This window comes from Linepithema humile, chromosome 5 (assembly GCF_040581485.1).
Source record: "Linepithema humile isolate Giens D197 chromosome 5, Lhum_UNIL_v1.0, whole genome shotgun sequence".
NCBI lineage: Eukaryota > Metazoa > Arthropoda > Insecta > Hymenoptera > Formicidae > Linepithema > Linepithema humile.
Genome location: NC_090132.1, coordinates 28,042,287 through 28,056,024, shown reverse-complemented (window position 1 = coordinate 28,056,024; position 13,738 = coordinate 28,042,287). Strand labels below are relative to the sequence as shown.

At 38.3% G+C, this 13,738-nt stretch overlaps 2 protein-coding genes across 8 annotated transcripts in view; one reads left to right on the top strand and one right to left on the bottom strand.

Moving 5' to 3' along the window:
* Positions 1-13,738, bottom strand: part of Notum (palmitoleoyl-protein carboxylesterase notum) — a 454,423-nt gene that overhangs the window by 253,309 nt on the left and 187,376 nt on the right. The gene's annotated exons all lie outside the window — the stretch shown is intronic.
* KaiR1D (Kainate-type ionotropic glutamate receptor subunit 1D) overlaps positions 1-13,738 on the top strand; it is a 345,484-nt gene that overhangs the window by 269,624 nt on the left and 62,122 nt on the right. For all 7 annotated transcript variants that reach the window (XM_012377144.2, XM_067356340.1, XM_012377142.2 and 4 more), the window contains one exon: positions 1,571-1,755. In XM_012377144.2, coding sequence (XP_012232567.2) covers positions 1,571-1,755 — 185 coding nt within the window. The remainder of the gene's footprint in view (positions 1-1,570; positions 1,756-13,738) is intronic.

Below are 13,738 nucleotides of genomic sequence, written 5' to 3'. Positions count from 1 at the left end.
TTCGTTAGGACAGCTTGTGCTCACGTCGCAGAATTTAATTACTGGTGTGAGTAAAAATAAAATAAAAGCCATGAGAAATGTCGATTTAACGAGGAAAAACAAAAGTATCGCCATCGGATACTCTTGCGATATTCGCCATTAGACGAAATGACCTTTCAAGCAATTTCTACAATATCCGATGATTTCCAGGAATGATAACAACAAAATTAACATATCTTTTTTGTTTCATTAATGAAAAATATAAATGAATTCCAAAGTAATATTCCGTCAAGTGCTCGACGGAGAGCTGAAACAATTTTCTTTCGAAATTTACTCACTCCCGTTTATCGAGAATTCCCTCTTAGCAAGCAAAAAATTCTCATTACGATTTATCCGCGATCAACTGGCGAGAATCGCGTCGCCGACGCAGATGATGAGAGCCGCGAAATTGGCAAGACAATCGCAATGGGCGGTCACGGCGTAATTGAAAACGATAAAACTCGCGAACGCGGATTTGCGCGAAGACGGCAAACGTAATTTTTTGTTGTTGTTGCAAATGAGAGCAAGAGCAGATCTCTGAGGAAGACAAGAGGCTCAAGACGTCGGATGGTGATCCTACATGGTGATTTATCGTCACGAAGAAAAAGAGCGTGGTTCTGCCGGGACGAAAGCGGCACGAAACAAAGACAGTAACGAAAACATTTATTCGCCAAATTAAATTAGGAGCGAATAGAGGAGATTGATCGGGAGTTATGCGTCGCGTTGGTGGAAGATCCTAGATGTTCCGGTGATACCTAGTCGTTTATCACGATAGCGAATGGAGAGCTCGTGAGTAGGGGAGATCGACAAGCTGCACGGCGGTGTTGCACTCCGCGACTAAGTTCGTGTGAGTTGCAATGATTAATTGATAACGGGTTCCACATGATACGGACGGTATGTTGTCGATGTGCGAAACGACCCTAATCACGTTAGTTGACGCTAGCTTGATCGATATATTATGATGGGACAGGTCATTCCGTTTCGTTCAGCTTAACATCACAGTACGCTGCTCTTGGCGTTCACGTCATGCTTATCTTGCTCGCGTATCAGCGTGTTACGCTCGCATCTACATATACATTATCATAATAGAAGCAAGCTGCCTAATTAATCGATCCATGTAGCCATGCCACCGAACTACCTCCAAATTTCAGTTTGCAATTCCATATTTATGCTGAGACCGAAATAAGGAAATAGTTCGTTGTACAAATAAAGTCCAAATATTTTCATATAGTTATTACTCGCCGCAACATTTTCTGCTGATAAAATTAGCAACTTGTAACGCGCGCTACTTATTAAAATGAAAGAATGTGCTTTTCATATTTTTCTCAAACGAGTAAATTTTAAAATAATTAGAAATTATATATTAAAATTACGTTTAAAAAAGGAGAAAATAAATTAAACATTCACAGCTTCTTTTACTAAGAAATCTTCAATTGAAAAAAATTGATTGCCCATTTGCGAAGTAATTTCTTCTAAATACCAATTTGAAAAAGTCTTATAAACGTTAATAACGAGCAGTTAATAACGTTCTTCGTATTTTTATGTATTACAGTGTGCCACTTACTGCGGGGCGGCGTAGCGGCGATTTTTGGACCGCAAAGTGCGCATACAGCGTCTCACGTGCAGAGCATTTGCGACACCATGGAGATTCCGCACTTAGAGACGCGCTGGGACTACCGGCTTAGACGACAGAGCTGCCTCGTCAACTTATATCCACACCCCACCACTTTGTCTAAGGTACGTACACAAACTTCGGAAATAATAGCCTCATTAAAACGACATTCGCCGCAGAAGATCTGCCTTTATCGCTTTTTTCCTTCCTTTTGCGGATTTCTTGCCTCTCGCAGCTGTTTTGCAGCTCACGAGCTTTCACCAACAAATAATAAATATCACTTTTTCAAGTCGTAGGATTAATGATCGGTGCTCTAATTAAGATAGTTTGTGCATTTCCATGCACTTTGAATTTCACGTTGCATTGTAATTGCAATAACAAAGAGAAAAATAAGTAAAACTCAAAAAATCATGAAATGTTCGATGGGATAAAAGACGTGCTTTTTCAAAATTAGATCCAATTTCAGGATTAAAATGTAAAATGTAGATTCTTACAATAAAATTTACATTTAAATTTTATAAAAGTGCACCGCGATCGGTGGAAATAAATTTTTAAATGTTTAAATTCATACTTTTTTGTATTAATAACAGCGAGTCAAAGCGGCTGATAAAATCCCGTTAAATTTAATCACATTGAAACGAACAGTTATTCCGGTTTCCACTTTGGATTCGCGTTTTCATCAAGGCGTAGCGCGGAAGATTGCTTTCGCTCGCGGCCAATGCGCATTCGCAGTTACATCCGATTGTACCCACGTGCATCAGATGCTGCGGCTACAGCGCGACAGTTCTGAACTTAACGCAAAAGAAGTGAAACTTTCTAAATTTCTCTTAATAAGCGCGAAGCTGCAGAAAGGAGTGCGGCTGAAAGCTCCGGTCGCGGGTTTGTATAGCTCTCGGAGGTTTTTGGGTTAACGAGAGTTCTCCCGCTTTTTCTCCATTCTCTCTGCTCCAGCCCGTTTCATGAATCCTCGCAACTCTTCCTCTTCTCTAATATTTGCGGCTCGCGAACACTTACACCCCGCGACACTGCGCATCCTCTCCCTCACGCCCGCTCGCACGTCCTCTCTCAATATTTGCCACTCGATTTATTCTTTCGTTTCTGAAAGCATTCCCCTTATTCCCTATATAGAGTGAGATAGAGTCTCGCTCATCGCCTATCATTGGGTTCCTCCTTTATTTTCGAAAAGGCTCGCGGGAAAACGAAAAATAAATATCCGCGGTTGCGAGTTCACGCTTCAAACAAAAGAACAGTTGTGAAAAAGTCAATAAATCCGTTGCCGTAGACAAACGCGAAACGCGCAAGGATTTCCCAAAGTAAAGTGTGAAAGACAACGGAAATAATATTTTCTCGTGCGTACATTAGAACACAATCACGCTTTATTTGCAGCTTGAATATGTATGTATATGTATGTAACAATATAGATGTGTTTGCAAGAAACCCCGATTTTTATATAATTATTAAAATTATACAGCACATTGTTGAATTTCACTAGGATACGGAAATTAGGCAGGCTACCACAGTTTTTAGATTTGTAGGAAACAGAACGTGATTGGCAATCAGAATTTACTCGATGGATTTCTCGAAGATCTTTACAAATCTCGTATGAAATATTGACGGCTAGATAATAATTTACGGTAGCGTACGTCAGCTTTGACATCGCCGATCAAAGGGCTTTCAACGATGGTGCACAGAGGACACAATTTAAAAGCCATCGCATACCTCAAGAGAGCTGTCCGTTCCCTTTCCCCCTATCTCTCTCTCTTGTCAGAGTAAGAATTTCAATTAGAATTCACTCATGTGCTGCATCGCCGAGCTTCGAACATTCGTTAAAAATCACGAATTTCAATATCGCTATTTCAATGTCGCGAAATATTCCGATAAACTCGGGATCATTCAACGCGGCTTTAATTAGCATACATATATATACTCGCGCGAACGTATCTGATGCACATTATTATTCACTGTAACAAATTTCGTAATTCAAGCGTGCTTGCAAAATATTTGAACACAAAATATAGCGCTATCAGGACATAAAAACAGATACAAGCGCAGTAAATACAAATGTGTGTCATATATACAATATATAAATATAAAATAACACATCAGCATCTACACATAATAATTATAACATTAATTTTGTTTTTAGCATTATTAATACTCTAAAGTTAAAATATAAACATCGTTTGCAAAATTTTTCTTTCCTAAGAAATGATTTGCCGTGCAAACATTTATAAATAAATCGTCAATAGAGAATAAATTTACAGACTCAAAACTATAATATAGATGTTTTGTGAGAACGATGTTCATTTGTATTTATGCAATAGCGAGTAAGGGAGATCGCGCATCTAGAATTCATGTGAGATTCATGTTAACGTCCGGGCTTCTTAGTTTGTAAAATCCGTTGTTCACACAATGAAATGTGAACGCGAGGATCGGAGGACATAAAGAACTTGAGAAGAACGTTTAATAAGCTTTCGCGTTCTAAAGGTGATAAACATCAGGTTTCCTTAGTCTCAGATTTCCATTGTGAGTCTAGTAAACCGGAGGAAGTAGCTTACGTCGTCAGTTATTTCACGGTATAGGGGCGGGGTTGATTTCCTTTCGCCCGAGTTCTTTCCTCGGCGGAGTTCTGCTATTTCCAACGGCGAAAATGCAAAATTCACTAGGAGAGCAGCGGCGTCCTGATTAGAGTACTCGACGGAGGAAAAGGAAAATCGAAAAAGGATGCCGGGGGTGAGAGAACGCTGGCGTCGATTCCGTCAAACGAGCGACAGCCTCATTCAGTCAACCCGACGACGGAAATATTTTACTTTCCGGTACCATCTTACGCGCGGTTCAAAGGAACCGAAGGCGATTGCAAGGAGTTGACGGAAAAATGGAGCAAAAAAGAAGCAGCACCGTAGCAGTGAATCTCTTTGATTCGCATCGGGCGAGCTGCGAGGATAACTTTAATACCCTTCGCATCGCGACTCTCCACAGAACGGTAACAAATTACTATCGCAAACGCGCGACGAATTCCACATAATAAGAAAATGAAAAGAATAACTACAATCTGTAAGTAGTATCAGCCAATGTGAAACGCTGAGTGTACCGAGATACTTTCAACTTTGCGCAGATCATAATTTGCTCGTTAGTTATATTACAAGCTTAAAAAATTACTTTGATGTAGTAACGATTAAAATAAGCCTTTTATTTAAATAAAAATTATCTAGCATTTTTATACATTTTTTTTAAATCTGAAAAAGAAAGTATCAATTACCATTTTATTTAAAACGGTTAATTAAACAAATAGCTATTTCAAACAGCGAATTATTTAGATATTATATAAAGTTTTGCTTTATCGAAATTATTTACTCCATAATTATCACAAAATAATCCGAAAATACGATGTATTTAAAATATTATTTCTTATTTAAATACTAAATATCAATCTCTATAAAAAAAATAACGTCAAGAATGCTACTATATTTCTAAACAAATAAGAAATTCTCTCGGAATTCTGTAGGAAAAACGAAAAACAATACATTCGTGCTCGCAATATTTCACGGACAAAATGACTCTAATCGGGACGTTGCAATTATGGCGTTCAAACGTGAAGACGAATCTATCCAATCTCGCTTTGTACTCTAAGACAGCTCGTATTGTCTGCGTTGAAATCGAATTGTTAGGTATTTCGATTCACATTCCTGTGCGAGCATGGGCTGTTCCTTCTAGTCTACATTCCACGATTCTCGCGGAAGAAAATAACTCTTTGTAAGTGATCAAGAGAAAATGCTTTACGGACTCTCTTAATATTTTTCTTAACAATAAATGAAATTAATTAAAAAAAAAAAAAGGAAGAATTTTTTTTAATTTGCAATTTGGACAGACAAAATGAATTAACCAGGTAGAACATATCGAGAGCTTACAATTCGAGTTATCAATGTTTTATTTTTGAAAATAAATTTGTTGATATATATAAATATTTAACATACTTATAAACAATTTAATTATTCAAATTATATACGCCCACGATTAAAACATGTTCATAATATCGTGGTTCATGAATTGCGGGTACATGTTCATTAATCATACACATATATGTATACTGTTACACTGCTGGCCATTATGATCAGAGAGAATGCATCCTGATCCTTACAGGATATATACCCAGCGATTGCTCATTACCCAGCGCGGACGCCTTCATTACCTAAGATGTCGCTAATGACATGGACATACGTAATAATCATCTTTCCTTAATAATCGTGCATACTTTAACTCTTCTCTGGAAAATTTTCCGCAATGAAGATCGCTTTATGTGCGTTGGGAGAGGATTTGTGTCTAACGATTTCTACTTTCAAAGTTCAAAGTTCGAGCCGCGACATTAGTTACTCCAATCGTTATGTCACCGACATTGTAATGATATAACGGGCGATATATTAGTGTTAATGAACCGCGAGCAGCGCAATTGCCATTGTCGCGACAATGATTTAACGATCTTCCTCGTAGATGATAATAGACCGGCTTCTATACCGCGATAGTCGCTGGACCAGCAGCCGGTTGTGTATAGATTGGTTGAATCAGCCGCTATGTTGTCGCTGGAATTCAATTTGTACCGTTTCCTAGTCGAGCTTTTGCTCGTTATGCTTACCACTTTGTCCAATTCACAATACCGCTATTACCATCAGGCTCGGGCTCAAACATTAGAGAGTTTCCCAAGGAAACATTTGATATTTGCATTTCGCTAAACTCCGCCTCCCTTCGATCGAGAATTTATTAAACTCTCCGCATAAAAAAATCTCACTTTAATGACAGAAACATTCATGGATGAATTATACTTACTTCGACAAAACTGAAATTTTTTTCTGTCTTCAAAACAAACTTTGAGATAAACTATTATTTAACGCAAATTTTTAATACCAAATATCACAATATGAAAATATTTTAGCAATTAAAGCTCAAACAAAATATTATTTCTTATTATTGTATTATTTTGCATTCAATAAATATATATTTGATCGATAAAAGCAATTGTACGCAAAATTAAAAAAAAATAAAAGGAATTAATTGTTTCTCATTTCGTCATTGACTGCGAAGCACGATGGTAAACATAACGCGCGAAATAAAACAAAAATGTATTCAAGTGTCATAAAAATTGAATTTTTTTTTTTTTTTTACTACATTGAGCTTTCTGTGCGCTCACATTTTTATAGCCTCTCGCTACATAATTTATATAGAGCACACAATAATATCACGGCTCATTGCTCTTGAAGGAGCCATCTTCTCATTCACTGCCTTAAGCCATCCCTGATCGCCATCATCCAAACATATCGTTGGCGGTAAGCACCCACTCAATTCTGCTCGTGCGGCATTTACCAACTGAGCAAGGGCATTCTCCTCCTGCAACAACGTGTGTGTATATCGCTTTTCTCGCGCTTTCTCTTTGTCTTTTAGACGCCATCGGGAGGCGAAGGATTCGTGCAGCCGCGCTGCATTCCAAGCGAGCATTTAGTTCTAAAGGCGGGTTACTAATCAACGCCATTCAGCGGAACCACGCACTCCGAAACCACGTACAGGCGGCGCGATTGAAAGCCGATTGCACCACTCGCCCCTCCTTCCGCATCTCGCCTTTTTCCACATTAACTATTTACTTCCGCTTCCTCCTCCGCGCGATTTCTTCGCGCTCGTTTGCCGAACGCTCGTACCACCGATCGCATCTCCTTTTACTTCCATTACCTTTTCTCTTCCGCTGCGATAGGAAACGTATTGAGGATAAATGGATTGCATTCTCGCGCATTCGTCTCTGACGCGCTGATGAGCGCTCCGCTCATCGAGACTGATACGGGATCGTGAGCTCCGGCTAATCAGCTTGATCGTGTAGATGAGCTAACTTCACTTAAAATCTCGAATTCTTTCGATTTATTGAGCAGCGCTTGAGTCTCGTGATACCGCTGAGAGTAAATTACTTTCCAAAGATTATCTTCCACAAGTATACGCTCGATGATCATTTTTCAACTTCTTAACCAACCGTACAATATTTTCACACTTCTTTACTAAATCTGATTGTGTACTCGTAACGATATTTTTCTAATCTATCGCAATGATTGCAAATCGATGCAAATCAGAGTCGCTGCAATCTGTGCTGTTTTCAAATTAGCGAAACTAAGAAAAAAGTTATCGAAACTACTTATGCAAATTCTCAGCGGAAATTGACGGGATCAATCTTCGGCGAAGCCGCTCATCCGCTGTATATTGCGGGCATTATTTCTGGCGGGAGCGAGCGTGGAACGATGCGCTTTATTGAAGGGACGACCGGGAAGGACGATCGTCAAGAAATGTAGACGCAATATCGTACACGGCGGAGCGAACGTGGAATATGGCACCGTCGAATAAAGCGGTCATGTTACGTCGGAAGTGAATAACTCCGCTGCGTCTAGCACGTCAGACATAATCTCGTTTCGCGTTCTAGAAGAGAAGGAGCGTAATCGAGAGAGGGAGAGTACAAGAGCGCGAGCGCGCGCGTTGGAGGATTATCCGTGTTCGCGGCGGACTAAGCCGCTTGTTGCCGCGAGTTTCATCGCTCGTAATCGACGTCTCACCTTCGCGCAGTTCGCGGCGGCAACTATTCCGTCATTCCCAAGGCAATTTTAATGTCGACAGTGACACTCGGAATACGCCGGGCTCCGACGGTGCATTCGAAGACGAATCCGAGAATGCATTATTTACGAATGCATTAAGCGGAATTCTATTAGAAACGGAATTAAGAGCGCCGGTTTTCCACCGATTTCACTCACCTTTCTCTCTTCTAATGCATTTCGAAAACTTGGCTGTCGGGTCGAGACGTGGAGGAAAGAACCCGCGCTGGAAAATGCAGAGTGCGTTCATCGTGAAAAGAATTGCGTTCGAAAGAATTGAATAAAGAGGACACTTCTCGAATATTGCTGTCTCAAGATGGAAGCCGCGTCTCCGTCCTGCGCGTCAGAACATTTCACCCACTTCACACGATTCCTCTATTTCACTCGATTATTATGTTCGATTTCTCCGATTGCTAACTCAATTAGTTTACCATTTTATTTGTATCAAATTATATGTCGAGTGTTAAATTTCAAGAGCAAAATTTATTTTAACCCGAAACTGAAATTCCCTAAAGACCGTCAGAAATTGCACCAAAGTAATACCGTAATTAATTTACTGGCCATATCGTTAGTCGAAATTGCTGCCACAAGCACTCTTGTTATTAATTATTCCAACGAGGATTATTATAGTAGAAGTAGTTTTATTTGTTGTTGCAATGTGCGATAAGCTGCACATGCTGTGATATTCGAGCGAATGAAAATTCCGCCGAGCAGCGACGGTGAACAAAAAGGCCGATGTGGCGATCGCATGAACTAGATTTTGTGTGCGTACATTGTAAGCGAAATTTAATAGAAATTCGTTTGAAGCATCACCGAGTGCAATTAACTAATACCGGCAACGCGAATTCACGTTATTATCGAGACAATTTTATTTCTGGTATGTGTGCTTCCACTCCACCGTTTCATTACGAACGATACATCAACTTGCAATTTCGTGGTATAATGTAGCACTTCCAAATGTTAACAGCGACATCGATTGTAATTTTGTTCTGCACACAAATCCAACGCAATGCATAGCGATAATGTGGCGCACGAGTTCAAATCGATTCAAAGTCACGAATCGTCGCGAATCGTGTCAATTATAGATACGACCTTAATATGTTTACCTTTACACATTTTATTTCAAACATTTTCTCGAAAATAAATTAAAATTGAATATTGCTAATTTATAACATTGTACAAAAGCAGAAGACAGTCAGAAATGTATGTAAGAAGCCACGTTTTGTTTTCCGTCGGAAGTTAATCTTTACTATTCCGAAGTAATCTTCTTGCTCAATTCGGACTTTTAGATCCAACAACAACCTCCAATCTCACTAACTTGTTACGGAAAACCGACGAAACTTGAATTCGATACGCGACAATGCACAAGAAGACACGATAAGGACTATATAACGGACATGATACTAAGCTAAACTTACATTTCTCCGGAAACTTCTCTTGGATCGAATCACTGATCTGTAAATGTAATTATAACGATTTATTATGTGACTTACGAATTATAATAATGTGTGTTTTACAAAAATTTAATGAAGATAAGTAAAAACCTCTAATATTGAAAAGTAAATATATTTCGAAAGAAAGAAGAAAAACGTGAAAAATTATTTGTTTGCCGCAATACGAGTAATTGCGGAAATAATGATTCAGCGTTTGTTTTTTTCACCAATTTCACGATTCGTTGCTATCGCAATATTTGCGATACGTCTCGATTCCAAATTTTCCTATCCAATATGCAAAACTCATGGTTAGCAAATGTAAATTTCGGATAATAACGGGATACAAATTTGAGAGGAGTCGATTGATCATGCATTCATCGTTTAAAGCATTCAAAAGTCATCGACGATCGGTTAGACCGTAATAACACAAAACCGAAATTGAAAGCGGTTTCTCACGCGTAGGATTAATGCCAATTGTATATTCTATATGTAAATTCTACAATCAACATACATTTATAATATGTTATGGTAATCGACAGTACCAAAATTTGATTGATGGTCATAATAGCACGATTCAATACATAAACCATTTGTCCATGGTCAAATTCTATTACATTCCATGATACCGTAATATAATATACAGAATATATTCGAACTTTAACACGTTTTCACGCTAATCTCTTTGTCTAATTTACAAATTAATTTAACTGAATATACGAATGAATGTTATCTTTTGTTCATTATTTAAATATTTTCATATTTTTTTAAATATTCCGTGTTTAAATATTTCTTGTGAAATAATCTTTTAATTAAGATTCTATTAATTTCAGTTCTAGCGTAAAACATTGTCGCCTATTTCAAGTTTAATTCACATAAATTTTGTTCCTTTTTATCCGCAACGATTATTAGTATCTTAGTATTTCATTAGACAAAATGCAACTGCAACTTTATTAAAAAATCCATAGACAGAAAAAAAGAAGTTGAAAAGAATATTCCGTAAAATCTTCAGAAGCTTTCAACAGCAGATAATAATTTGTTTCTGGTAAGAGAAAAATCCCTTTTTTATAGAATTACGCTATACGACACATTTATCTTCACTTATTTGCTCCTGCAATTCAAGATGCGGTATTCTCGTGGATACATTAAGTACTTTATAGTGCCTGAATACAATTTCGCGTCGAAACGAATTTCTTGGGATTTATTCTGAAATGAGGGCGAGTGAAACTCTTGCGGAAAGCATCTTGTAAAGCGGAGAAGCAAAAGGAAGATTTGGTCGCGCACGCGCGCGCTACTCAGTCTAGCCGGCTAGAAAAATCATACGAGCTCAGAGCACAGACGGACGTTCCTCTTTTTGGGATCTTATTACAAGGAGTACGTTGGCAAGCGGTTCGTTAGCCGCGCTACCGCGAGTAACTACTATTTTACGTAGATCTTACGCGTGTAAGAACTCAATGAGGGAGTAAGGCTCTTTACCCGCATAAGAACTCGATGCGAAAACGTGATACGTTTAAAAACTTTTGATTAGACGTGCGCGTAAAAGAATACGAGATACGCGCTAAACCGGATGAGCAAATCTATTTACAACAAATTAAAACGTGAAAATTGTAAACATTTAAAAATATTTTTCTAATTTTTTCACGCTTCCACAAGTTTACTGCTACTTGAAAAGCAAAAACTCGTAAAAAACGTGTGTGAAGCGTACTTTTATGAAAGAGTCATTTCAATAAAATATGCAACACTTGACTATCAGAAAGCATTTATGTAAAAGCATTTTTAAAAACAAAATTTTCAAATTGCGAATATTTCGTGTGCAGTGACCCAATCAACAATGTATGTTATTTTCGCCAAATTACGCGACACGTGAACGCATCTCGAATCGCGCTTAATCCGAGTAAATCGAGGATGCTGCATTACGATTTCCAATTTGGCATGAAAGTTCGCCTGAAAAATGCAACGCGGAGGATTTGCTTCGCACTTTTAGAGCCGCTGCCGAGAAAGAATGCATCTACGAACTCGCGGACCCGACGCACCAGGTCGCATTAGAGCGTTCATTATGGAAAGCAGTGCAACATCAACCGTGGATGTATCCACGCGTGACGAGATAAAAGCATATGCACTCACATCTTATATGCGCATGTAGAATGCACTAAATTCACAAACACGTCCTTTAATAAAATGAATTCTTTAATGAATTTCGAGTTGAAATCTCCACGAAATAAGGCCAGTATTGGTCAAATTCCTTGTTAACTCCTGACATTAAATAAACTCACTAACGGAATGCAGGCAAGAGCTATTTGTAATTAACGGGAAAGATCGGAATAGATCTCGTCTATTCGCATTTCTGCAAACTTTATCTAAATTTTCACTTACTTTAATGCTCGAATTTAAATGTTCGCAATATTAGCATTTACGAAAAATTCTTCATTTCAAAAATACTTTATCGTCAGAAAATTGACTATTTTTGTATATTTTCTTAATTCTTGATAAATATTTTCCTAATTGAGCATTAACGTAAAATTGAAATGCATTGGCTATTAATATTTTAAAAGAAAATTCTTGAAAACTATTGCGTATATTTTAGTATTTTCATGCAAGAAAAATGTATTTCAGATATTAACCAAAAGATAAAAGGACGTGTAAGGAGACGTGGATCAACCTGTATTATAGTCACTGTCGTGTGAGGCGTAACGTACTTGGCCGCAAACGTGCTCGAAATGGCAATGTAACGGGCGTGATAAATCTCGCGTCATGCGCGAACTCCGATACTATGATAAGAGCCACCACGCCGGCGTGCAAGGCGACTTAAATATTTCAGCGGTGAAATATTTCCGCCCAATTTGCATCGGCCGCAAGGTCCGCGCACTCCTACACGCCCGTGTCGCGTCCTGTGAATACGTAATTTCGACGACATTATGCCTCTCCTTTAAAGTATCTCTTGATCGCTTCCCAAAACTCTTGTGACGGCATATCTCAACGAGGATCGATCCTTTAGAATGAAAAATGGTTCGATCAGAACTTGGAGAGATTGGCAGAGTTGATTGTACAACAGCTGGAACGTTGATTTAAAACTAAAATTATGAGCAAAAAATACATTTTCGAAGAGGATATAATTTTCTTATTTAAATTTCATAAATCGATAATCGCGACACAATAAAAAAACATTCTTTTATCAACCTGTTAGACAAATGTTATAATTTTGACCGAGTAACTTATATTTTATCGGAATTTAAAATTTCTGGAATATATTATCTCATATATATGTAAATTTTATGTATTTAATTATGCGATAATAACGATAACGACTAAAATATAATGTTAAATAATGTCCTTAAGAATGCATATACATGAATGTTGAAACGAGAAAGGCGAGCAAACTGAGCGAAAGACTGATTACCGAAAACGTCAAAGAAAATAATTCAAAATCAATGGCTCTTGCGGATAGAATATTACATAAGTGTGTGAATAATTAAATACAATGAAACATAATAAATAATAATTCAAAATTAATTCGTAGCATTTGAAACACAGGCGTCGCTGCACTTGGCCAACGCGCAAAGATTCATTTCGGGGAATGCATCGTTCATTGTCCGTATTATATGTCAAAATACATTTTCAGAAGGTTCGGCTATTTCCGAACGAAAACCAGATTCGATCGCAGTCGTCAATTATCGGAAGCTGGCAAAATTATCGCCACGCAAGCCTCGCCACGAAACACTCAGATATTTTACAAGCATCGCCGGCTGCAATTTACGTCGTGCGCTACACCGGGTGTAATTTAAACATCGATCCAATGCCGCGATACATTACCGCGCGCAAAACACACAACGGTTAAACGAGATTCTGGCAATGGTGCGCCATTTGTAGGTACCAGTTGGCTGTTCGGCACGTGCGAATACGCGACGGACACGCCGAGCATAGTTGTCGTGATCAGATTCACGGAGTCCCGCGATTATGGAAGATGCATGGGTATACAGTATTGATCGATACTTCGAACATCGACCGATTTATTTCGACATTGAACGGAACGAAGAAGATTACCGAAATTGGTTTGTCGCGTGAAT